This window comes from Zingiber officinale, chromosome 2B (genome assembly GCF_018446385.1).
Source record: "Zingiber officinale cultivar Zhangliang chromosome 2B, Zo_v1.1, whole genome shotgun sequence".
Taxonomy (NCBI): domain Eukaryota; kingdom Viridiplantae; phylum Streptophyta; class Magnoliopsida; order Zingiberales; family Zingiberaceae; genus Zingiber; species Zingiber officinale.
The window spans coordinates 63,398,233-63,421,773 of NC_055989.1; the positions used below are offsets into that span (position 1 = coordinate 63,398,233).

The window sequence follows — 23,541 nt, forward strand, 5'->3', positions numbered from 1 at the left end:
ATTGGGTTTTGCTGAATTTGTTTTCTTAAGTTCTGATTGTTGATGCAATTTCTCCTGGGTCAAGGTTGACTAGGTTGACTAAGTTTAAGTTGACTCAAGTTTGAGTCTTGATGTTTGACAATATATAGAGATGCAGGTGCAATTATTCATATGGAGATTGATGATCAAAGTTTGACCATAAGTTAAGTAGGTCAAGGTTGACTAGATATTTGACTGAGAAATCCTAACTAGAGTTTAGGAAAGGGCAAGTCCAACGGGAAGATTGACAGAAGATAAAAATCTAAGTAAGTCAGTATTGATCGAACACTTAGTGTGGAAGTCTTGGTGAGTGAAGTCATGTAGTTGAAAAAATCCTAGTGAATGAAGCTAAGTGATGAGAAATCCTAGTGAGTGAAACGAAGTGAAAAATTCTAATGAGTGAAGCTATGCAGAGGGAAATCTTAGTGAGTGAAGCCAGGTGGTGAAAAGCCTTGGTGAGTGAAATTCAGGTGAATCAAGGTTGACTGGACATCTAGTGTTTGGAAGTCTAAGTGGGTTATGGAGTACTGGACACTTGGCACGAGACGATAAATATAAGTGGGTCAAGGTTGACCAGACACTTGGCATGAGGAGAAAAGTCTAAGTGGGTCAAAGGATTGACCAGATTTGGCGACGAAGCCCTAACAAGTCAAGGTTAACCGGATGCTATGCAAAAAGAAGTACCAACAGGTCACAGTTGACTAGATGTTGGGTAAGGGAGCCCTAGACTCAAGTTTAGTAAGTTAGGTTTGGTTAATCAATCAGGTAATCAATTGAACTAGAGCCTAATCGATCAATCAATTGAGAGAGTCTCGTGAGCAAGGGCATCCCTATCGATCAGTTGATTGATTGGGAGCTATTCTCGCGAGCACAGAAACATTCCCAAATGATCAAGGGATGCTCAAATCGATCAGTTGATTGATTGGGATAGAAGAAATCGCAAAGAGAACGAGATCGATTGGCCAATCGATTCTGAGTCTCTCGCAAAAAGCAGAGAGGCACTCTGAATCGATCAGTTGATCGATCAAAGCTTCTCCAATCGATTGGGATATGACTGTTGCACAGGTTGTGAGCTTTGGATGGCTAGGATCAACTGGATCTGACATGGCAATCGATTAGCCCAATCGATTGGGAGCTCTGAAAGCGTAGATATAAAGTCGACAACAAGTTCAAACGCAAGTAACTTTTCACTGATTCTTATCTACCATTGTCTTCTGTTCTTAAAGCTTCTTGGAGACAAGTGTTGTTGTACTTCCAAGATTCAAGAGGTGATTACAAGTTACAAGAGATCAAGCAAGAAGAGGTTTTTAGTGTATTTATATACATTTACTTCTTGTTTTGAGTTGTATTATTGCGCGAGCTTGTACAAGGTTTCTCCACCTCCGGATTGTTCCTAGAAGAAGTGTTTTCATAGTAGAGAATATGTGGATCCTTGGATTAATCACCTTATCTTGAGGTGAATACCAAGTAAATCCTTTATGTTAGCATTGGGGAGTTTTTCTTCAAGTTTATCCGTTGCAACAACATCAACAAAGAAAGCAAGTGAGCAAGATGAGTTATTCACCCCCCCCTCTAACTCTGGAGTGTTCTAACAAGTGGTATCAGAGTGAGCTCTCTCTTCACCGGACTCATTGCCGGAAAGGGCAAAGAGCTAGAGGAAGAAGAAGGTGAAGCCTAAATCAACAAAGTCAAAGACTTCATCAACAAGCTCAACTTTAAGATGGATTTTTGAGATGGACTCGAAGTTGACACAAGGATGCCTCCATCATTCACATTGATGAGCTTCGATTTTTGGAAATCAAGGATCGAGAATTTCTTGATGGTTGAGATAGAGCAATGATTTACTCTAATTGAAGGCTTTGAAGCTCCAAGGGATAGCAAAGGCAAAATTATCAAAAAAGAAAATGGAGCAAGAGCAAATTTAAAGATGTGAGGCCAATGATAAAGTGATCAAATTATTGGTCAAATTATTACCTAGCAACATCTTAAGCAAGATAGGAGAATATGAAGGTGCCAAGGAGCTTTGGAGCAAGTTGGCAAAGATTCATGAAGATCCCTTTACTATGCCAAATCAAGAAGAATCCAAAGAGGACGACTGATCATTGGATCATGAAGAAGAAGATTTGGAGGTTGAGAGATGCTCATCTTCTAAAAGAGAATAAATTTAAGAAGATACATCCTCAAGAGAGCACAAGGACAAAGGCAAAGGAGCATACTCCTTGTTTAATGTGCATGAGGATTCAGAGGTTGAGGAATGCTCAACTTCCGAGGATGAATATGAAGAGGCATCCACCTCAAGGATTGATGGAGAGTGTAGATCATCAATGCTGGATTAAAAAGAAGTCTTTACATCTGGATCAAGAGAAGAAAGTGTCAACCCTACAAGCAATGAAGGTATAAAAATTTCAAGTTGCAAAAATAAAGATCATATCATTTGCTTTGAGTGTAATAAAAGTGAGTGCTATAAAAGCAAGTGCCCCAATTTGACCAAGAAGAATGATCAATTGACACCTAAGGGCAAGGAGAAGCTCAAGGAAGTTGGCCCCATAGTACGAAGGAGCAAGGAGCATATCGTGTGCATCTCATGCAAATAAAATAGATATTATCAGAGCCAATGTCCAAAGGGGAAGAATCTGACTAAGGTCAAAGGAGGAAGCTCAACTCAAGGAGGAGCTCTTAAGAGCAAACTCAAGGCATCATTTATTGATGTAATTCCTTTGAGCTATGATAAAAAGCATGTTAGGTCTAATCTTTATCATTTTAATATTATTTATTTTGAAATAGGAAGCATAATATAATTAAGGAAAAATATGCATCATATCATGTCAAAACAACTCTTCCTAAGGATAGGAACTTAGAAAATAATTTAGGCAGAATTCTAAGGATTTTAGATATATGCCTAAGAAAAAGAAAACTCAAGGTTTTAATAAAACATCTAAATTTGAGGACTTAAGGAGAGCAAATTAAATCTTAAGGTCAAGACTTGATAAATTAGAAATGGCCTTAAGAAAATGACAAATAGTGTCCGAGGGTCTAAGGATAAAAATCTAGGGATAGATAGACAAGAACCATTTAATGGTAGGAGAGGTTTGGGTTACAAAACTAAAACCAAGAAGGATGTGACTTCTTATCATAAAGTTCCATATAACTATAGAATTAATCCTAGGTCTAGGGGGTCAAGCCAAGGTTTCAAGGGAGGCTATCCTTAAAATTAACCTTGAAAAGACCAACGTGACTAAGGCTTCAAAGAAGCCTAAGAGAGTCACTAAGAAGGTCATAAGGAAAGTTATCCCTAGAGTTGACCTAGAGGAATCTAGTATGACCAAGACTTCTAAAAAGCTTAGAAAGGTCATTAGGAAGGTAACTAGAGAAGTTATCCCTAGTGAGTATTTAGCACACCCAAGGAACATCAATAGATTTTAGATGCCTAAGAGTGTATTCTCTACACCCTAGAAGGGTTTAGAGAGTGTCAACTCTAATTTGAAGGGTAGTTAAGCCAATCTTGAAGAAGTTGATGTAGGATCGAAAAGAATTTAGATATCTCTACAATTACATAATATTGTCCACTTTGAGCCTAAGCCCTCATGGTTTTGCTCTTGGGCTCTCCCCAAAAGGCCTCATGCCAAATGGAGATATCTTTCTCTTATAAACCCATGATCTTTCCCATGTGTTTTCAATGTGGGACTATGTTTGCAACCTTGTAACCCCAACAATCCCCCCCCCCCCCTCAAACAAAGGACCACAGGCTTCCCACGTCCAATCCTCGACCCACCAGGTCTTCCTATGCCTCAGTCCACCCGACCTACTAGGACTTCCTTGCTTAGCCGCAACTAGGACTTCCTGCTTAGTGTCTGACCCTCTTGATCCGAACATAGGAGCCCCCACTTTCTTTGTTCGAGGTCAATATTGTACCTACATGGTTCAATCAGATCATAGCTCTTGTGCACAGTCGGTGGTTAAACCTTCTGGCAGTCTAGGCTCTGATACCAATTATAGGATTGAAAAGAATTTAGATATCTCCATAATTGCATGATATTGTCCACTTTGAGCCTAAGCCCTCATGGTTTTGCTCTTGGGCTCTCCCCAAAAGGCCTCATGCCAAATGGAGATATCTTTCTCTTATAAACCCATGATATTTCCTATGTGTTTTCAATGTGGGACTATGTTTGCAACCTTGCAACTCCAGCAGTTGACACTTGGAGGATATTTTCAAGGTAGTTGTATTCCTTGAAAATGAGAAGGTTTAAATGTTACTCTTCAGGAGAGTAAAATGTGTCAAAATTTGAGAAATTAGACTTAATTAAAATTGACACAAATAGGATAAATCAAAGAAATGTCAAGTTGGGATTTTGATATTTTCTTGAGAAAATAAGGGCAAAATAAGGTTTATCTTGGCAAATTAGATTAAGGAAAAAAAAATTAGATGAAAATCTAGGTATATTCTTTATGCTAAATTGTCATGATTGTTTGCCCATCATATACCATAACATCATATTTTTGTATTCATATTATTATAAAAAAAATACTACATGTCATGGCATACCTATATCATGTAGCTATAGTATATTTTCTTTTGAAAATCATTCATTTTGATATACGTTATAAATCATCATACATTAATTTTAATTCCTTGTAATTAAGGACAATGACATTAGTTATCAAATGATATCCTAGGTGGATGATCATAATTTAAATACCTAAATAGATATGTATGAACCCTTAGATTAGGGAAAAAATAATAACTACATCTCATAAATACTATAAGGTGACTTGTATGTATTTTATTGTACATTAAGTACTAGTGAGATGTTAGGAGGATGAATAAAACTCAAGATGTTAATTTAGTGCATCTTTTTTAAGTTTTGGGTTTATCAAAACACATAGATTATGTGTTATCTAATCACTGTGAAAGATAGTGTACAAGTCATGTGCATTTAGCCTAAGAAACATGGTTGGAAATTAGTTTTGAAAATGATTTCAAATATACTTGGAAAAATATTGGTGAAGGCTACCTTTTGATAGTGCTCACCATTGTATAGTTAAACATAAATTAGAAAGAAACATTGAGGTTTTCAATAGTTTTGAGTTTTGTGTCAATATTTGAAAATAGAGGTTATTTTCTTAGAAAACTAATTTTCCATGATAGTATATGACTTAAATAATTTTTACGCAAAATTTTATAATTTTTAGAAAATTGTAGAATTATTTAGGCATTTATGAAATTTGGCAAAAAGTTGATTTTAGAAAAAATAGAAAACCAATTGATCAGTAGATCAATTAGAGGAGTTCAATTGATCATCTGATCGATTGAAATGAGTTTTCCATGAGCAAAAGCTCTCGGAATCAATCTGTTGATCGATTGAAATGAGTTTTCTATGAAAAGAAGCTCCCGGAATCGATCTATTGATCGATTAACCCGTGACTTGATTGATCGATTGATCGATTAAAGTGATTTTCTACGAACAGAGCCTTGCTGAATCGATCAATTAAAAGGCTTCAATCGATTAAGTCCCAACTTTAATCGATTGGAAAAGCTGATTTTGGCTCTGATGGTCAGATTTCTATCCATTAAGACGCATTTAATCATATTAACCATCCTTAACTCTATGAAACTCATTTATGAATATTTAAGGATAGTTTCTTGATGAAAACAAGAGAGAATTGGTTAAAGAAGGCTAAGTTGGAGTTTAAGATGAGGTTTACATTCAATATTGATTTGTAAACATCAAAACTTTTTTTGAGTTTCCTAAAGGTTTAGGAATTCTAAGTCATTGTTGGTGCAATGATAGAAGGTTACAACATGTTTTGAGGGGAGTTACCCTTTAAAGACATGAATTTATTTTTAACGTTGTAAACCTTCCTTATTGTGTATGCTTTTGGATGAGCATTTCGAGACAATGAAGGGTATGAGACTTTTATTGTGATGTTGTGAACAACAAATGAGGTTATAGCCAAGATGTGGATAACTCTTTAGAGGGAGAGTTTTTGATGTGCCCCAAAAGGAGAGAATGTAGGGTTTAAGTTAGACCTTCATTACCCAAAGAGGAAGGTTACCCTATTGCCCAAAGGAGGAAATACTCTTGGAAAGGAGGAAAATGAAGAAAACCCTCATTCATGCTTTGGCATGAAGAAGAAGTTGAGGCTATGGGATTAGCCTAACTTAAATATATTGTTAAACATCAAAAAGGGGAAGATTCTTGGTGCAATTTCCCCTGGGTCAAGGTTGACCAAGTTGACTAAGCTTGAGTTAGCTCAAGTTTGAGTCTTGACGTTTGAGTTTTGATGTTTGACAATATATGGAGATTACAGGTGCAATTGTCTATATAGAGATTGATGGTTAAAGTTTGACCATAAGTTAAGTAGGTCAAGGTTGACCAGATATTTGACTAGAAAGTCCTAACTAGAAGTTAAACAAGGAAAAGTCTAATGGGAAAGTTGACAGAAAATCCAAGCGGATCAGTGTTGATCGGACACTTGGTGTGAAAGTTCTAGTGAGTGAAGGCAGGTAGTTGGAAAAATCTTAGTAAGTAAAGCTAGGTGATGAGAAATCCTAGTGAGTGAAGGCAGGTGAAAAGTCCTAGTGAGTGAAGCTAGGTAGAGCGAAATCCTGGTGAGTTAAGTCAGGTGTTGAAAAGCCCTAGTGAGTGAAGCCAGGCATGAGGAAATCCTAGGTGGGTCAAGGTTGACTAGACACCTGGCATTTGGAAGTCCAAGTGGGTCAAAGTTGAATAGACACTTGGCATGAGGAGAAAAATTCAAGTGATTCAAAGGATTGATCAGACACATGGTGATGAAGTCCCAACAAATCAAAAGTTGACTGGATGCTAGGTACAAGGAAGTTCCAACATGTCACGGTTGACTAGATGTTGGGCAAGGGAACCCTAGACTTGAGTTTAGCAAGTTAGGATTGGTCAATCGATTTGGTGATCAATTGAACCAGAGCCTAATCAATTAATCAATTGATTGGGAGAGTCCCGTCAGCAAGGGCAACCCAATAGATCAGTCGATCGATTGGGAGTCATTCTCACGAGCATAGAAACATTCCCAATCGATCAGTTGGGATGCTCAAATCGATCAGTTGGTTGATTGAGGCAGAAGAAATTGCGAAGAGAATGAGATCGATTGGCCAATTGATTCCGCGTCTCTCACAAAGAGCACAGAGGCGCTCTGAATCGATAGTTGATCGATCAAAGCCTCTCCAATTGATTGGGATATGACCGTTGCGTAGGTTGCAAGGTTTGGACGGTTGAGATCGATTGGATTGGGAGTAGGTCCCATCGATTGGAAGCCCTAAAAGTACATATATAAAGGCGACGACAAGTTCAAACACAAGTAACTCTTCACCAATTCTTCTTCACCATTGTCACCAGTTCTTAAAGCTTCTTGAAGACAAGTATTGTTGCACTTCTAAGATTCAAAAGGTGATTACAAGCTACAAGAAGGCAGCAAAAGGCAACTACGCTCGCCCCCAGCGCCTTGCCAACCAGCCTCAGGGCCAACACGGAGGAGGTAAATCACGGGTGGCTACTAGCCTTTTGAATAGTGACTAACGAATGAGATTACAAGCTACAAGAGATCAAACAAGAAGAGGCTTTTAGTGTTTTATGTACATTTACTTCTTGTTTTGAGTTGTATTATTGTGTGAGCTTATATGAGGTTTCTCCAACTCCGGATTGTTCTGAGAAAAAGTATTTTCATAGTGGAAAGTGTGCTCAAGTGTTGATCCTTGGATTAGTTACTTTTTCTTGAGGTGGATACTAAGTAAATCTTTTGTGTTAGCATTGGAGAGTTTTGCTTCAAATTTATCCGCTATAACAACATCAACGAAGAAAGCAAGTGAGTAAGATGAGCTATTCATCCCCTACCCTCGGAGTGTTCCAACACTGATATGCAAGAATTTCTTAAAATTTAGTCTGAGTCTGAATTTTGAAGGGTTTTTTTCCTTGAAATAGATTTATGGAATTGGAAATGTATTAGTGTTAGCTGAAACAATGATAATTTTTGAAATCATTTGGTTAAGTAATTGGGTTATTCTTTCAATACTCTTACTAACTTATTAATTCTGTTTCTCTTTCCCATTTTGCTCACTTCACTTAGTTCTCTTTGATTCCCTTTTCAAATCTTTATAAATAATTTTGATTCATTTGAGTTGTGTATGTTATAGTGGTAGAGAATAGAAAATGAACAAGGCCTTCGAGTGGAATTCCATTTTCACATATATTTTTGAGAGCGAGAGATGAAATATTACTTTGTGAGGCTCTTTTCATACTTAGTCTACTCAAGTAGTTTGATATCACTATGCTTGTTGGCTAGTATAAGATTTGGATTCATGAATATTTTGATCTTTATAAATTTGATGGTTCTATGTAATTACCTTTTACTATCTTCCTTTTACTATCTTCTAGGTATCACTAGAGAATAATTGTTAGGACTGAAAGAATTTAGATATCTTTATAATGGTATGATATTGTCCACTTTAGGCTTAAGCCCTCATAGTTTTATTTTTTGGTTTTTAACCAAAAGACCTCATACCAATGGAGATATTTTTCCTTTATTAACCGATGATGTTTTCCATATATTTTCAATGTAGGACTTTGTTTCCAACCTTAACAATCCCCCTTTCAAATGAAAGACCACATGTCATCTCAAGCAAAAAGCTTATCCATTTGACGTCTGATCCTTGACCCATTATGTTTTTCTGCCCTTCGGTCCAACCGATCTACTAGGTCTTCCTGCACATTGATCCATCTGACCAACTAGGACTTCCTTGCCCCTCAATCTAATTGACTTACTAGGTCTTCTTTGTCTAGCTGCAACTAGAACTTCTTTGCTTAATCCACCAGAACTTCTTGCATGGTGTTTGGTCTTCTTGATCCAGATACGGGGGTCTCACTTTTTTTGTTCGAAGTCAATATTCTACTCACATGACTCTATTAGACCATAACTTTTGTGTATAGTCGGTAGTTAGACCTTCTGGTAGTTCAGTCTTTAATACCAATTATTAGAGCCGAAGGACTTTAGATATCTTCATAATAATATATTATTGTTCATCTTAGACCTAAGTTCTTATTATTTTATTTTTAAACTTTATCCAAAATATTCATACTAATGTAAATATTTTTTTCTTTTTTAATACCGAACAATAATTAAGGAGATGAGCTTTCTTTTATTTCTTAGTTTTATTTACTTATCTAAAACACGTAAGAATAAATATAGGAGAATTTGATAATTAATATTTTGACACTTTATTTTAGCGGTGTACTTGACATTTACATCATCTGGTATAGTTAAAAATTGATTCATATTATATTTTATAAGTTCGAATTTATTTTGAGGCTTAATTCTTTCTATATTTATGGTATTAATTTGGTTTTGTAGGGATCAAGAACGAGGTCGGTTCAAATGAAGCTGGGTCCAATTTGAGTTTGGTTCGACTTAGGAAAGATGGTTTATCCAATCCAATCAAATCACTTGGCGAGATTGGATCCATCCAACCCAATCAATGGGTTCACTTCCTAATGGCGGCAACCAAGATCCTAAGGGAGCCCAATCCAAGAGGGAAACCCAGCCCACGAAGAGAGTCAAACCTCATCCCTAATTTGGATCCAAAAAGCCAAGTCCGGATCCACAACTCAAGACTGCCCAAACCCGGATCCAATACCCGGATGAGAAGCAAGTAATCCCTATTCCATTTTGACGGCTTCACCTTCTTCCGCCAGCACCTTGCTCCCATCTCCATCGACGGCACACCGAGGAATCCCTCCGGTCGTCGCCAATCGCCTCATCCACCAGTGGCTTCCCTACCTAGCCTTCCTCCTCTTCCCTACCTCTCCTCCACCGAACGCTATCAACCGGAGCTCCCCACATCATCCTCATCGGAGAAGCAAGGGGCGGACCCCTACTTCATCCGCACGCCTATCCGAATCTCAGGCCACCTCCACAGTGCTTCATCACCTCCGCTATTAGATCCGAGCTGGAATTTTCCACATCCGAACATCAGCTTCATCTTCCGATTCCCGACAGCTTTGGTTGATATCTTTTGTGTTGGGTTGATTGTTTGATGTGTGATTGTGTCTTCGATGCATTGGTTGTTTGGATGAGTTTATGTTGATTAATTTTGGATGATGCTTGCAAGTTGTTCGATGGAATGTTTCATGCTTAAGAGTTCATGAATTTGATTCGATTTAGATGATGCTTGCAAGTTGTTCGATGGAATGTTTCTTAGACTTTAGTTTGGTAATTCCTTTAGTTAGTTTGTTTGCATTGCTTTGTTAATGTTGAATCCATTATGTTTGTGCCCTTCACTTGAATGCAATTAGGTTAGATTAGTTTAGGTTTTGCTACATGATCTAGGTTTTGTTTCATTAGTTGTTTTCTTGATGTTGCCTTTAATTCACGTGCAATTGTAATTTAAGTTAGAATAGGTTTTCATTACTCACATTGTCTTTTAATTAGTAGTCTTATAACTCAAAATCCAAATCCCCCAGTTACAACATAAAACCCTAAAAGCAATAACATTGGTTCCTAAGTTTATCACTCTACATTCCTTGTAAGAGATGATCCGAGTCATCTTTATACTATATTAGTGTAGAGGGGTTCGGTATTAATGTAAATTGTAACTGTGTAGTACGGCATACGTGGTCTATCAAATACCTCTTGTTGAAAGGGAGGGGAATCCATCACACTTGGCGAACATCACATATCCCATACAGGCTCACAATATGGCACCATGGAGTTCATGGAGGGACAATAATGACAGGGGTTATAAACATGGTGCTTGTGGTTGTAATTAAAAATAAATTTCAATTTAATTAGAATTTATGAGTAGATTTTAACAAAGATAAAAAAACACATTCTATAGAGTTAATGGTAAAAGGAATTTTTGTTGAAGTGCTAATACCTCTTGTGGAAAGGGAGGGGCTTCCATCACACTTGGTGGCCACACAACATGCTCACAATATGGCACCATGAAGTTCATGGAGGGACAATAACGGCGGGTTATGAGCATGATGCTCATGGTTAGTCTCATGGAAAAAGTACTATATATTATAAGATCCAATAAATGCATATGTGGTTTCTCAATAGTGCAATATATCTAATTAAATCTAAATATATAGAAAGAACATGTATGAAACAACCTATCTCTCTAGTTAATGATTGTACTGACATGTCCAAGTTCTTAGTCATGTATTTTCCAATATTTTTAAAAAACAGGCCAAACTATTGAATATCTCTCTTTTTTTCTCTTTTTTTTTCCTTTTAACTTTTGCATCATTTATCTTTGTTGGTGCTTCCCCCCTTTCCCTCCCTTATCTTTCATAGTTTTAATCTCTTCCAGTGCTGAAATTAAAGGATGAGTCACACAAAGGGAATCTTCTTGTCTTGGTCAGTCTAAGATAGCACTAATTCCTTGAAACTATGTTGGCATGAGCAACACAACGACATTTACCCATGCCAAAATAGTATTGTTATTGGTCAGCAGTGAAATGATATGTTGCGGTCATGCCGATGATATCGATTGACGTTCGATGCCATGTCTATGTTGTCATGTCTAAGATATTATATTGGTTGAATGTGTGCTCTTTGGCCTATAAAATGCATGAAAATATCAGTCAAACAATTGTTGGATTCTTGTGAATTGATCTGGATAAAAGAACTATGCATATTGTCGGAACCAAGGATTAAAGTTTCATTCCATATTTTGTTCTTCAGCTGGAACAATATTGGTGTGGTTCCATGTTGTGCTAATTCTCATCAAGTTTAAATCAACTCAAGTAATTTTTAATCTTATAATTCACTTAACTAGTTACTCCAAGTATAAGCCAATTGCAAATTGAAAGTCAATTAAACAAAAATTTTAGAGCAACAAGTTGCAAAAATATAACAAACTATCAGCTAGCAACTAGCAAGTATAGCTTACCATCTTGAAAGACCGTTGCCTATCAGATTAGAGCAGTGATTTTTATAACATCCTAGTGTGAGTAACCCTATAATTGTCTTGATTTATACTTTTAGAATGATCATAAGTAATACTTCCGGATATTTGGTATTGGAAATGCTTCTCCACATGTCTATAAATATATCTTAGTAACCTCTAGAAGTTGCACTTGAATACGATTGAAAGTAGAACATGCGTAGCTACATGATACATATGCATCTTAGTTTCCCTGATTCCAGTGTCACTTTGCTTTGCTATTATTATTACTCGGTTGGTGGCTCTCGAGCTTCACTCTATAGTGTTTCATTTCCTTCCCTGATTAGAAGATGAAATTGAAGTGTGCACTTGGTAGTTCCCCTCCACTCTCCTTTTATTGTGTTTCATCTTCTCCTATGACCTGAAGATGAAATTAAAGGAAGAGTGATGGAGAGAAAATGTTTTTATTCCTCGGTCAGTTCCAAAGAGTGGGCCGAAATAGGCCTTATTTTGGTCTACAACACTGAAAATGCATCAGCATGAGCAACATAATGACGCTTAGCCATGCTAATATAGTATAGGTATTTGTTGGCAGTTGGAAAAACATGTCGTGCCGGCTGCTGATTGACACTTGAAATAATGGTACTGATTGATGATTTTGATGTTAAAAGTCCATGAGCTATTTTCTATTGAAAATGTTATATGTTGAAAATACCATGCCATTTAGTTTAAGTTGACTGAGAAACATACTTGAGATTCTTGGATAAAAGGATTGATAAAGCAACAGGGAAGACAAATTTTATAACTGCAAGTAAAAGATGTCAAAGCTTGTCCAAGAACCATAGGGAGAATGATTTTTTGGTATAATTGCCCGTCAATTCCTTATTTGATTAAAGGAAATAGTTTAAAACTTCAACCTTCCATGAACATAATTATATGCAGATGGATGTTGTGCCTTTTTACTTGGATTTAACGATGAACTTGAGCTTTGATGGCCTCAAGAGTGTTTTTGGTTGAAATTTCTTCCAACTTACTGTTTATCATATATTAATAGGGCAACTCACTTGCTTTATGCATATTTCTGCAGTTTTGGATTTTTAGACCATTGGGAAAGGGAAGCACTTGAGAAGCAGTAGCAATATGAGTGGAGAAGATTGTGTTGTGCATCCTTTATTTGGGGGTTCAATTTCTAGCTGCTTTCCTCTGAGGTTTCAGGTAACTTTATTATTAGGCAAGGATTAAAATTCACTTTGCAATGATTATGCATTGATGGCTGCTTTTGGCTCATCAGGATGTGAGCAACCTTCGAGAAGTGCCCGATCATCAGGTACCCAAATTTTGCTAGTTACCAAATTAAGTCTCAGATTTTTCAAATTTGAGTTTAAGATTGGAGTATCCATTTTTTTGAAATTTGAAGGAAGTGTTTGCAGATCCCAACCGGGATGAGAGCCTTATTTTTGAATTGTTAGATATTAAGCATGAGGTTGGAGATAATGAAAGTGCAGTTTGGTTTCTACGTGACATTGCAGGTGAACAAGATGCAGAGGATTCTATGGTAAATTACTCTTCATACAGTGTTTTGCTATCCATTATTATTTTTGTTAACATAAAACCATAGCTAAAACTAATCCATTTTATTGGTATGTACTTGCCCATACTAGGCAGTATGATCAGATTTAAAATACATTTATATATATATATATATATATATATATATAGTTTTCAGAATCTAAGAAGAATAAACTGTTTATTATAGTTTTCCTCCATGGCTCTTGACACAGGTCCTTGAGCAGTCTGGTACTCTTGAGGCTATTGGTTTAACCAGCACCAATGGTCCTGCAATAGCTTCAATTGCAGTTGCTCAAATGGTAAGCTACTCTTGATGTTAACTGGGGTACCGTTTCTTGGGATATGGATTTTTACTACATGCTTAAAAGAAAAATACTTAAACATTGTGGTTATTAACTGTTTAAATGTGACTTTTTTTTTGTCTTGTCTGCGATTCTGACTTGTAAAAAAAACAGGGACTTGTCCAGCAGGTATACCCTACTCATGTGTCTAAATCTTAGATAGTTTAACAATGCATAAACATAAAATACATGATTTGAAACCCTATTTGGAAATAATGAGAATTAATAGATTCTCAATACGCCTCTATCGTCACTATTCTTTTAGCTCTTAAACAACTTTATAGAACATTTATTTATTCCATTATCTTTCAAGGTCATATTGAAATTAGTGTCAACATTGAATATAAACTAGTTTTAATCATAACTTCTGTCCTTGTTTAGATTCAGTTATTAGATTAACTATCGTGGAGATTATTCCAATACCATAGATTATGTTTATCACATGTTTTCTGTATATTCTTTTAATATGTACTATTCATTTACTGCTTGCTGAACTTGTCATCAGCTGTAAATTGACTATTTCAGCAATTGAATGATTGACAAACAATCAATACATTAGTCAGTTTCAACTTAATCTGAACTTGAAAATGCAATTACAGTATATGTATCATATGATATTTATTGAAAGATGAGATCCTTGAATTGACTGTAGGCCTTTACTGCATTAGCTTTATTCCCAGACAACTAAGAGATGCATATCATAATTGATTTCTGTTAACATCGAACATTTACGCAATTTTCCTTTTCTGATTATAACTATATTGTTCTCTGATATATTTTTTGTTCATCTTTTCCTATCTTTCTTTTCTTTTTTTGTTATTAGTCTTGTGAGATATTTATAATATTATTATAGGCCATTGCTAAGGGAAGGCAAGGGAGGGAGGCACAGAATTTGGTTCGAGTAAGTTCACTTTTGCATCTAATGTCTTAGCTAGGTATAGGGAGACTTGAATATTCAAGTTGTTTCTTGCAGGTATATCTAGCAAATTTGCGTCTTAGGGAAGTGACAACTGATGTGCTAATTACTGCATATGAGCCCTTATTAATAAAGTAAGTTTTAGTACCATTTTTATTTTACTTTTCTTTACTCATTCCTTTTCCATCAATCATTTCCTAAATTACTAAGGTAAAAATAATACGCCATATGTCTCAACTATTTGAAGTTGGCTATATGGATCTTTTCCAAAATATGACAACATTAGTTATGCATGCTATTTGAAAGGAAGTGGTAATTGTATGCGAGCAGGATGTAACGATATCGTAAACACTGCAAAAGCAAAAACATAAGAATATACAAGTAAGCACAATAAGACAAGATAGGCAAGCTCAATGATATACAACGATGTATAGTTAGCTGGACACCAAATTGGCTGGCATTGCTACATCGAAGCCTGCATCTAGAATTGTTCACAATCAACTTCAAATATTTACTTCCTATTATACTCAAGTTGTCAACTCAACCTCCTGTTGTACGTATAACATCAAAAGCCTAAATATACCCGCAAAGAATTTCTCATAGTAATTTTTTCATATTTTTGCTGTTTGCATTTGAAGTCTCCCTTCCTGGATCCTTATTCTTTATTTCAAAAATTCAAATTTGTTTAACCTCCCCCTAGCCACTCTGCTGAAACATCAAGGGAGAAATTATTTTCTAAAAAAATGTTTAATATCACCCAAATAATAATGGAGTGCAAGTTCTTAAAGAATTTGAAGATTTATTGCTATCCTTGAAAAATCTTGTGTATCACTTGAAGAGCTTTCTTTCAGATGACATTTTGATAAGCTTTTTACTCTTGGATGGATTCTACAATTTAGAATAGTTTATTTAGAGTGAGTCTACAAGAGAAGCTTAATAGCTTAGTGAGAGTGGTTACACAAAATGACTCAATATTGTGCCAGGTGTTCAAAAAAGGTTTTCGTGCTTTACCAAGTGTTTATACAAAGTTAAATTTAATTGTATTGATAAAGGTGGACAGGTTATGGTTAGTCTATCGGATGCATCAATATTATAGCAATCAATTAGTTATGCAATTCTTCTAAAGTTGACATGATTCTCATATGCACATAGTAAATTTCTTAGTTTAATGGATAAAAGCAAGCAATTGGCTGATGAGTTTTGTGACTCAAAAAATTACTATAAATGGGCACAGACATCTTAACAGTAAATCTATTGTATACTGCCTACATACATTTGTTTTTGGAAATTTTCTCATCAATATAGGAGCATAGCTAGATAAGAATTAAACATTTCCTTGTGACCAAAAGGGATATTTAGTCTATCCATGTAACTTTGAAATGACTCATGTGATGTTTTGATGTGAGTATGATAAGGGCTTTCATGGGAAAAATAACTCTCACTATTCATGACAATTTTGTATTGTTTGTCTTCATATAATGTGCATGTATGAAAATTTTAAGGGCAAAAATTAAAAGGTGTTTTTTTCTCCAAATCATCGAAGCGGTGCGCCTCACTTTGATTTTTTAGCAAAGGGGCGCCCCACTTTGATTTTTTAGCAAAGGGGCGTTCCACTTTGATTTTTTATCAAAAGGGTATTCCACCTCACAGTTCAAACGTGTTCAATTACCCAACTACCTTTCAATAATTGTTTCCATTATTATCTCCCGCCTAAATTTTGAATCGGTCAGATGCGCTGTAGCATTTATGAAACCGTAGCTGTTATACATATTATAATAGCTACGATTTTGTAGTTGCTACAACGTGAATATTACAACATGAATATTTTTGAACAGGTTAAATATGTGTTGTAACAGTTACGAAATCGTAGTTCCTACAATATGTATAACAATTACGACACACCTGATCGACTCAAGATTTAGGCAAGAGAGAATAATGTGAAACAGTACTAGAGGACATTTGTGTTATTGTACATGGCCGAACAATGGGGTGAAGTGTCATTTTGATAAAAATAAATAAATAAATAAAATTGGACACCCTTTGATGATTTGAAAAAAACAAGGTGTTCTTTTGACTTTTGTCCAAAATTTAATGCATTTTCATGTGCCATCTAGTGTAGGTGAAGTTAATTATCTTACTACGTCAAGTTTTCTAATTTTTCTTTCATTTCATCTTTTGTCTAATAGTCCATTTTTTAACGAATATTTCATTTTCATTCTTTTCTATTAGATTAGATTGTTCAAGTTAGTTCTCCTACATCTAAGTTCATCTTCTATTTTGATTTTAATACCTTTGCAGCTAGAATTTATATCTCTCATATGTCATAATATCAGCGGAGTTTTATTTCATTATGTTAATCTACAATTATTGATAAGTAACCACACTAGGATGTATAAAAAAATAAAATAAAGAAGGGTATCTATTTCTTCTATTTTTTGGATGGATGATTGATAAACAAAGAATAGTAAAGAGACCATCTATATTATTTTTTTATGAAAATGGGTAATTTAAATTAAACAACTAATTAAATAAAAGAAATTTTCAATAAAAAAATTGTGCAATTATAGCGAAGTGATGTGAGTCTATCTTTTAATGGTTAAATTTTGTAATTAATATTTTTAAACTCTTTGGCAATTACATTGCATCTGAAATTCTTTTTATCTTATGCTTTGTGATTTTAGCCCACTGAGCGAAAGTGCAAACGTTGTGGGTGCCGGTCCAACTGTACCTGCTGCCCAAGCTGGATGTCTACCTTTGGCCGAAGTCTTCAAACTGGCAGTCACAAATTTCAAAGTCCATGACTGGGGTCTCTTTAATACAGGAGCTTGAGAAGTTGACATCTGATGGATCTTTTTGCTATTTCAGAATGCTAGTCACTGTTTTGCAGACAAAAATTTCTTCAACAATTACACTACTGATAAACATATAAATGTACGTAAATGTACGTATTGTAGTCTTATGAGGGACAAAAGGGGCCAGAGAGGCATATAATGTTGTCTATTTTGTGAAATTTGGTACAGCTTTCATTCTAAATTCATGAAGCATAGCTGTTGTCTTATCTTTTGGTCATAATGGCTGGGAGAACATCTGCCATGGCTTATCAAAGCTGAGCTGATGTTGCTTAACACAGAGCCGTGCAATGGAAAGACCTGGCTGTTGTAAAGTCTAAATGCATTGTCGGCATCGCAACAAGAAATCTAAAAAGATTGGTAAATCTTTTGCTCAGTGGACTGTAAAAGTTACATTAGCTTCAGCTCAATTTCTCCATGTTCCATTAACATGCTGTGGTGCACAAAAAAGACAGGAGACGTAAGAAAAAGGAGATGACAGTGATAAGCTTTCACAGCCCAAAGGTGATGAACCTGAGCAGAAAACATGGATGGCCATGGTAGAGATGAGAAATGATTTTCAGGTTGCTCTCCAATCATACTTTCCACCTCTTTGCCTTCTTTTTACCACTGAGAAGTGGCAGGCAGGATGATCAAGGTAACACTTTGCAGGAATTTCATCTTGAGTTGATGATCATGAGTGAAAAATAAAAGGACAAGATCACAAAATTTGCATGGAGAGATTCAGTCATGACAAAGGTTTCCCTTGCTATTGTTATTGTACAAGCTACATAACAGCAATACCACATAATGCGATCGACATTACAAGCAGTGGATAATACAGTTTTGCATAGCTTTGCCTAAAATCAGATTGGTAGATCAACTCAGAATCCAATTTCGGTGGATCCGATTGGCCGATGCCGATCCTTCCAAAAGCAGGCATCCGGTGTCAGCTTCGCCGATGGCCTCATTGGCTCTGACTTGCATCGTGTTAGCACTAGTGGCCCATACGCAGAAGGTGGCACCGGAGTGGGCACTGCAACAGCATTGCCTCTCAACTTCTTCTCTGCCTCTGGAGCCGAGGGTGTTGCCGGTGGAGGAGGAGATGGTGGTGGATGCAGCTGAGGTATCTCCAGGATCGAAATAACACCTTCCTTGTTCCCCATGCTTCTGTCACTATTGATACCATTGTATACCTCGTCTTTCTTTGCTTCATTCAGTGTAGTGCTTCTTGTGTCATTGTTGCTGCCTGCCGCCGCAGCAGCACTTGTGGAGGTATCAGTCATGTTGCCAATAGCAGCAGTGGCTTTAGAAGGGTGCCGAGGACGATAATTAGGGTGGTGAAGCTGCCATTGTAGGAAGTCGTTGCTGCAAACCCAAGTTTCTTTGGAAACCTCCATGGATAACTTTGGCTCATACATCATTAGGAGAAGGCACTCAGGCAACGCCATGCTCTTCTTCTCCGGCTCTTTCTTCTCTCCAGTCTCCGATCCTACTGCCCTTTCCCCTCCGTCTCGATCAATGACTTCACTGTAGTCCTCTTTTTCTTCGGCACGAGGAGAATTTTGAGCCACAACCTTGTTAGTTGTTCCTTTCTCTTTGGCTGAGAATTCTTCTTTAGCCATCTTATCTTCCTTCTCAATGGAGAAACTCCACCTCCCCTTGGCTTCGCCGGAGAAACTTGCTCTCCTTGTTTCCTTGTCACTGCTGCAGGTCGACCTCCCAACCTCCCTGTCAGTGGAGAAGCTATGCCGCCGCCTGTCCCTCTCTCTCGAAGCCGAACTGCGTCTCTTGCTCATCTCCTTCGATCTGGAAGAATGCCTATTGGATCTCCTCTCTTCCTTTTCCATCGCAGATGAACAGCTACCGTCTCTCTTTCCTTTTACATCTTCCCTTCCTTTTGCTTTCTTATCCTCCAAGGGAGTCTTAATTTCGATCTCTGCTTTCTCTGCATCAGTTACAGCTAGTTCTTCCTGAGTTCTCGATCGATCTTCATCTTTGCTTGGCTTCAATTCATCAGGAACGAGTGGCATCGTCTCTTCTTTTGCCTCTTCTGCTATCAAAATCGCAACTTGATCACTTTCAGATTTCAGCTCCTCTTTAGCAACTTCAAAATCCCTCTTTTCTCCCTCTGATGCTCCATCTGCACCATCTTCCTTCCCTTTCCCGTCACTCTCTTCCACGCGCACCTGCATCGCCGGTGACTCCCAGAACCGGCTCGCCAGTGCGGCCATCTGCACCGGATCGGATCGACATCTCATCAGAAGTAGAGCATTCTTGGGGGGAATGCAAATGCTAACCCTAGCTTCCTCCTCTTCTTTAATTTTCCCTTTCTCCAACACCATCACCACCTCTTCCCTCATCTCCAGCTCCAAATCTTCACCGTCTATGCGCTCTTTCACTAGCGGCGTCATCTCCCTTTGCTTCCGGTTATCGACTACCATGCTAACCATCTCCCTTCTCTTCCCGTCGTTGCGGTCAGGAGCCACCATCAACCACCGTGTCAACACGGCGCCGCAGGAATTCGACCTCTTCGCGGCTTCCTTCCCTTTGCCGGACTGCAAAGAGGAACACAGGGATCTTCCGCTGCAGGGGGAGAAGCAATTGAACTCCGACCCGATCGCCCGCAGCGCCTCGCAAATGCTCACAGGAAGCTGGTAGGCCCACCTCTGGCTCCTGATCGGAAGGCACTCGCGCACCCCGCCGATCCCCTCCGTCCGCCGGAAGCTGGCCTCGATCTCGCTGCCCCTCATCGACCGCGACCGCATTGCGACGCCCTTCCCCTTGGCGGCGGCGGCAGCAGCGGCCGCAGCGGCGGCGGCAGCCTTCTTCTTGCTCTTGACGCGGACCTGGCCGATGCAGGTGACCTTGGGCGAGGAGGGTTCGGCGGCCTCAAAGGCGACGCCTTTCCGTCTCCCCCCGACAACCGAGGGAAACATCGGCGACTGGCCGCCCTTGACGCTCCCGCTGCTGCGGAGTCGTCGGCTGAGCGAGGAGGAGAGCGACGGCCCCGCCGAGGCCTCGCGTCCGCGGCCGGGACTGAGGACGGCCTTCGAGGACGGCTGGGAGCCGAAGCAGAAGAACAGATCCCGACCGCGCATCCGGCGGCGCGAATGGGGGTGGTGCTCCGCTCCGCCCGCGGACGAAGAAGCCTTCCGCCGCCGCCTCATCTACGCACTTAATCAAAGAAAGGGAAAGGAGATGAAACGGGCGTTCGCCTTGGGACTTGAGATCGCGGAGAAGCTAAAGATCCACAATAAACAAAAGGAATAAATAAACAAATCTAGGGTTTGCTACTGCAGCACAGAGACCATGGAGATGACAGCAACCCCAACACCAAGCTGCTTCAGGGGAGTGTGCAGACCAAGAGAAGAGAGCGACACAGAGACAGCAAATTAAATGGCGCAGCGTATTTCCATCTCACAAGCGCCCTTGCTCCTACTCTTTTATTACAAAACTGCCACAATAAAAAAAAAGAAGGCTTTTTTAATATTAGATTCGCAGGAGATTTTGTCTGCTTGCGATCGCATGGGTTTGACAACGGTAACGCCGAATAATTAAAGCACAACCGGACGTCGGGTGGGGCCCTTGATCCGAAAGAAAGAGCCAGGGACTGCTAAATTTAGCGATGGACCACTGCTCATAATTTCCACCATGACAGAAAAAATAATTTAAAAAAAAATTATGCCCTACTTACTATGTGTTCAAATATTAGCTAAAATTATTTTAACTTTGTTAATTAAATTTAATAATTTTAGAAAGAATAATTAGGATAAGACACTCTTTTAATATTTTTAAAATTTATAATGTCTTCTTTTATATAATAATAAAAATAAGAGAGACCCTTTCAATCTGCAACATCTAACATTTTTGAAGGAAAAGGATGCTTCAAAGCATCAACATGGTCAAAAGCCAAGTGAAGTTTTTTAATTAGTCTTTAATTGTTTAGATGCAAGGCTTTAATTATAAAAATCAGTTTAAGGTGGCAATTATCAGTGATTAGGAAGTAGTAATGCGAGAAAGAGAGAGGGCACATGGGATGAGGGGGAAAAAGGGGAAAGGAAGAGCAGAAGGTTCCAAAAATCTTATATGAAGTTTGGCACGTGAGGAGGAGGTGGTGGACAGCTTATTATTATTATTATTATTATTAAACAATAGAATAATTAATAAATTAATTAATCAATGAATAGGTTTAGAGAAGGGTAGAAGAGATGTCACGCCTCTCATTGTTCTCGTAGTCTATAAATTTTAAGGTTCAATAATCATACTTTTGTTTTATAATTCAAGTATTTAATCTTTTTGATGAACTAATTAATTTCGGAGTTGAGTATTTTAGCTCTCTAAAAATTTTCTACCAATTGAAAGCGCAAATGATTCATCGTTCCGTAGTCAACATTCAAGAATATCATTCCATCAAAGAAAATTATTCATATATATATATATATATATATATATATATATATATATATATATATATATATATATATATATATATATATATATATATATATATATATATAATCCGATTAAAATTTTTTATCGATGATTAAGATAAATTAGAAAGCATGAACTTCTAAGATATTTAATTAATCACTGGTAGAGCCTAACAATTGTAAAAAATATTTTCTTTTTTTACATGATAAAGTTAATAGTGACAAGGGCTCTCTCATATTCTCTCTCAAACTCCACTAAGTTTAGTATAAAAAAAAATAAATTATAGAATATTTTTAGTACTCTTTGATATATGTTAATCCACATAGATTCGTGAGAAAACATCATTTTAAAATTTGGGCTGTCTCGATAAAGTTATTGCTACCAAATTAGTAGAGTTTGTCATTTTGTTATTTCCACTTTCTAAGAATTTTCCTTTAGCATTCATCAGTTTGTAATTACATAGAATTCTTTATTGAAACTAATTGTTTAAGTGCCTGATTATTTTATGGTTGATGCTCATTTTGGTGTCTAGCTTGAGTTTGAATCAATCATGTGATTATTATGTATAGTGCCATATTACATGGTCCTACATTTGGTGCTAAGTAAAATCGTAAACTCGATCGTCTAATTATGATAAGTAGTCCACACTTCATCTAACGATAAGGGAGACTTCAAGTCATGACAATCGATGTCATGATGTTATTGATGTAACGGCCTACCAAGAGTTTATTCCTAAAACATCAAACATAAATAGTGTACTTTTTTCTCTTCTTTAAAACTTGTTAAATATATATACTAAGAATTAAATTTTCATTAGGCAAAAATTATTCTTAGGACATTAAATGAATCGAACATTTGGAATAAGTTTGGTATTCGACTGAATAAAAGTTTATTTATGTTCATTCAATACAATGATCAAATAAATAAGTTTGAACAATTCGTTAAACTAAACGACAAAACTTGAACAAATATGTGATCAGCTTGTTAATATTCATGAATATTTATTAATAAAACTTTTATTAACATGATAAATAAATAAATAAACTTTTAAAATGAACAAATAAATTTATATTATCAAACTCAATAACCAAGCAAATAAGATTAAAATATAAAAGTTTTAAATAATCAAATAAATTTAAATTGAGAGTTCGATGACATCTAAATTGTTGGTGCAACCTTAGGTCAAGGTTGACCTGGTTGACCCGACTCGAGTTGACCTGACTCGAGTTGTATTTTGATGTTTGACGAGAATAGAAAAGTTGTATCTTGATGTTTGACAAGAATACAAACTTGGGAGATTGTGGGTGCAACCTTCGGTCAAGGTTGACCTGGTTGACCCGACTTGAGTTGACTTGATTCGGAAAAGTCCAAGCAGGGAGCTTGGCACGGGGAAAAGTCCAAGTATGGAGACTTGGCACGGAAAAGTCCAAGCAGGGAGCTTGGCACGGGGAAAAGTCCAAGTATGGAGACTTGGCACGGAAAAGTCCAAGCAGGGAGCTTGGCACGGGAGAAGTCCAAGTA

General features: G+C 37.2%; 2 protein-coding genes across 2 annotated transcripts; one reads left to right on the top strand and one right to left on the bottom strand.

The window, feature by feature from the left end:
* Positions 1 to 9,711: 9,711 nt before the first annotated feature.
* LOC122045701 (ran guanine nucleotide release factor-like) lies at positions 9,712 to 17,816 on the top strand. Its single transcript, XM_042606038.1, has 8 exons — positions 9,712 to 10,046; positions 13,020 to 13,147; positions 13,224 to 13,259; positions 13,350 to 13,487; positions 13,714 to 13,800; positions 14,696 to 14,743; positions 14,816 to 14,892; positions 17,440 to 17,816. The coding sequence occupies exons 2-8, from the start codon at positions 13,073 to 13,075 to the stop codon at positions 17,585 to 17,587; spliced, it is 609 nt and encodes a 202-aa protein (XP_042461972.1). The 5' UTR covers positions 9,712 to 10,046; positions 13,020 to 13,072; the 3' UTR covers positions 17,588 to 17,816.
* A 513-nt stretch (positions 17,817 to 18,329) lies between these two features.
* On the bottom strand, positions 18,330 to 20,996 carry LOC122045700. Its single transcript, XM_042606037.1, has 2 exons — positions 20,898 to 20,996; positions 18,330 to 20,763 (listed from the first exon to the last, which is right to left on the bottom strand). Exon 2 carries the CDS (start codon positions 20,754 to 20,756, stop codon positions 18,471 to 18,473), a length of 2,286 nt encoding a protein of 761 aa, XP_042461971.1. The 5' UTR covers positions 20,757 to 20,763; positions 20,898 to 20,996; the 3' UTR covers positions 18,330 to 18,470.
* Positions 20,997 to 23,541: the final 2,545 nt, after the last annotated feature.

Bases quoted from the DNA above. Each gene is read 5' to 3' on its own strand.
- LOC122045701 (XM_042606038.1), top strand. From the start codon at position 13,073: ATGAGTGGAGAAGATTGTGTTGTGCATCCTTTATTTGGGGGTTCAATT. The intron at 13,148-13,223 runs GTAACTTTATTA...TTGGCTCATCAG, and splicing joins GCTTTCCTCTGAGGTTTCAG to GATGTGAGCAACCTTCGAGA. The intron at 14,893-17,439 runs GTAAGTTTTAGT...TTGTGATTTTAG, and splicing joins TATGAGCCCTTATTAATAAA to CCCACTGAGCGAAAGTGCAA.
- LOC122045700 (XM_042606037.1), bottom strand. From the start codon at position 20,756: ATGAGGCGGCGGCGGAAGGCTTCTTCGTCCGCGGGCGGAGCGGAGCAC.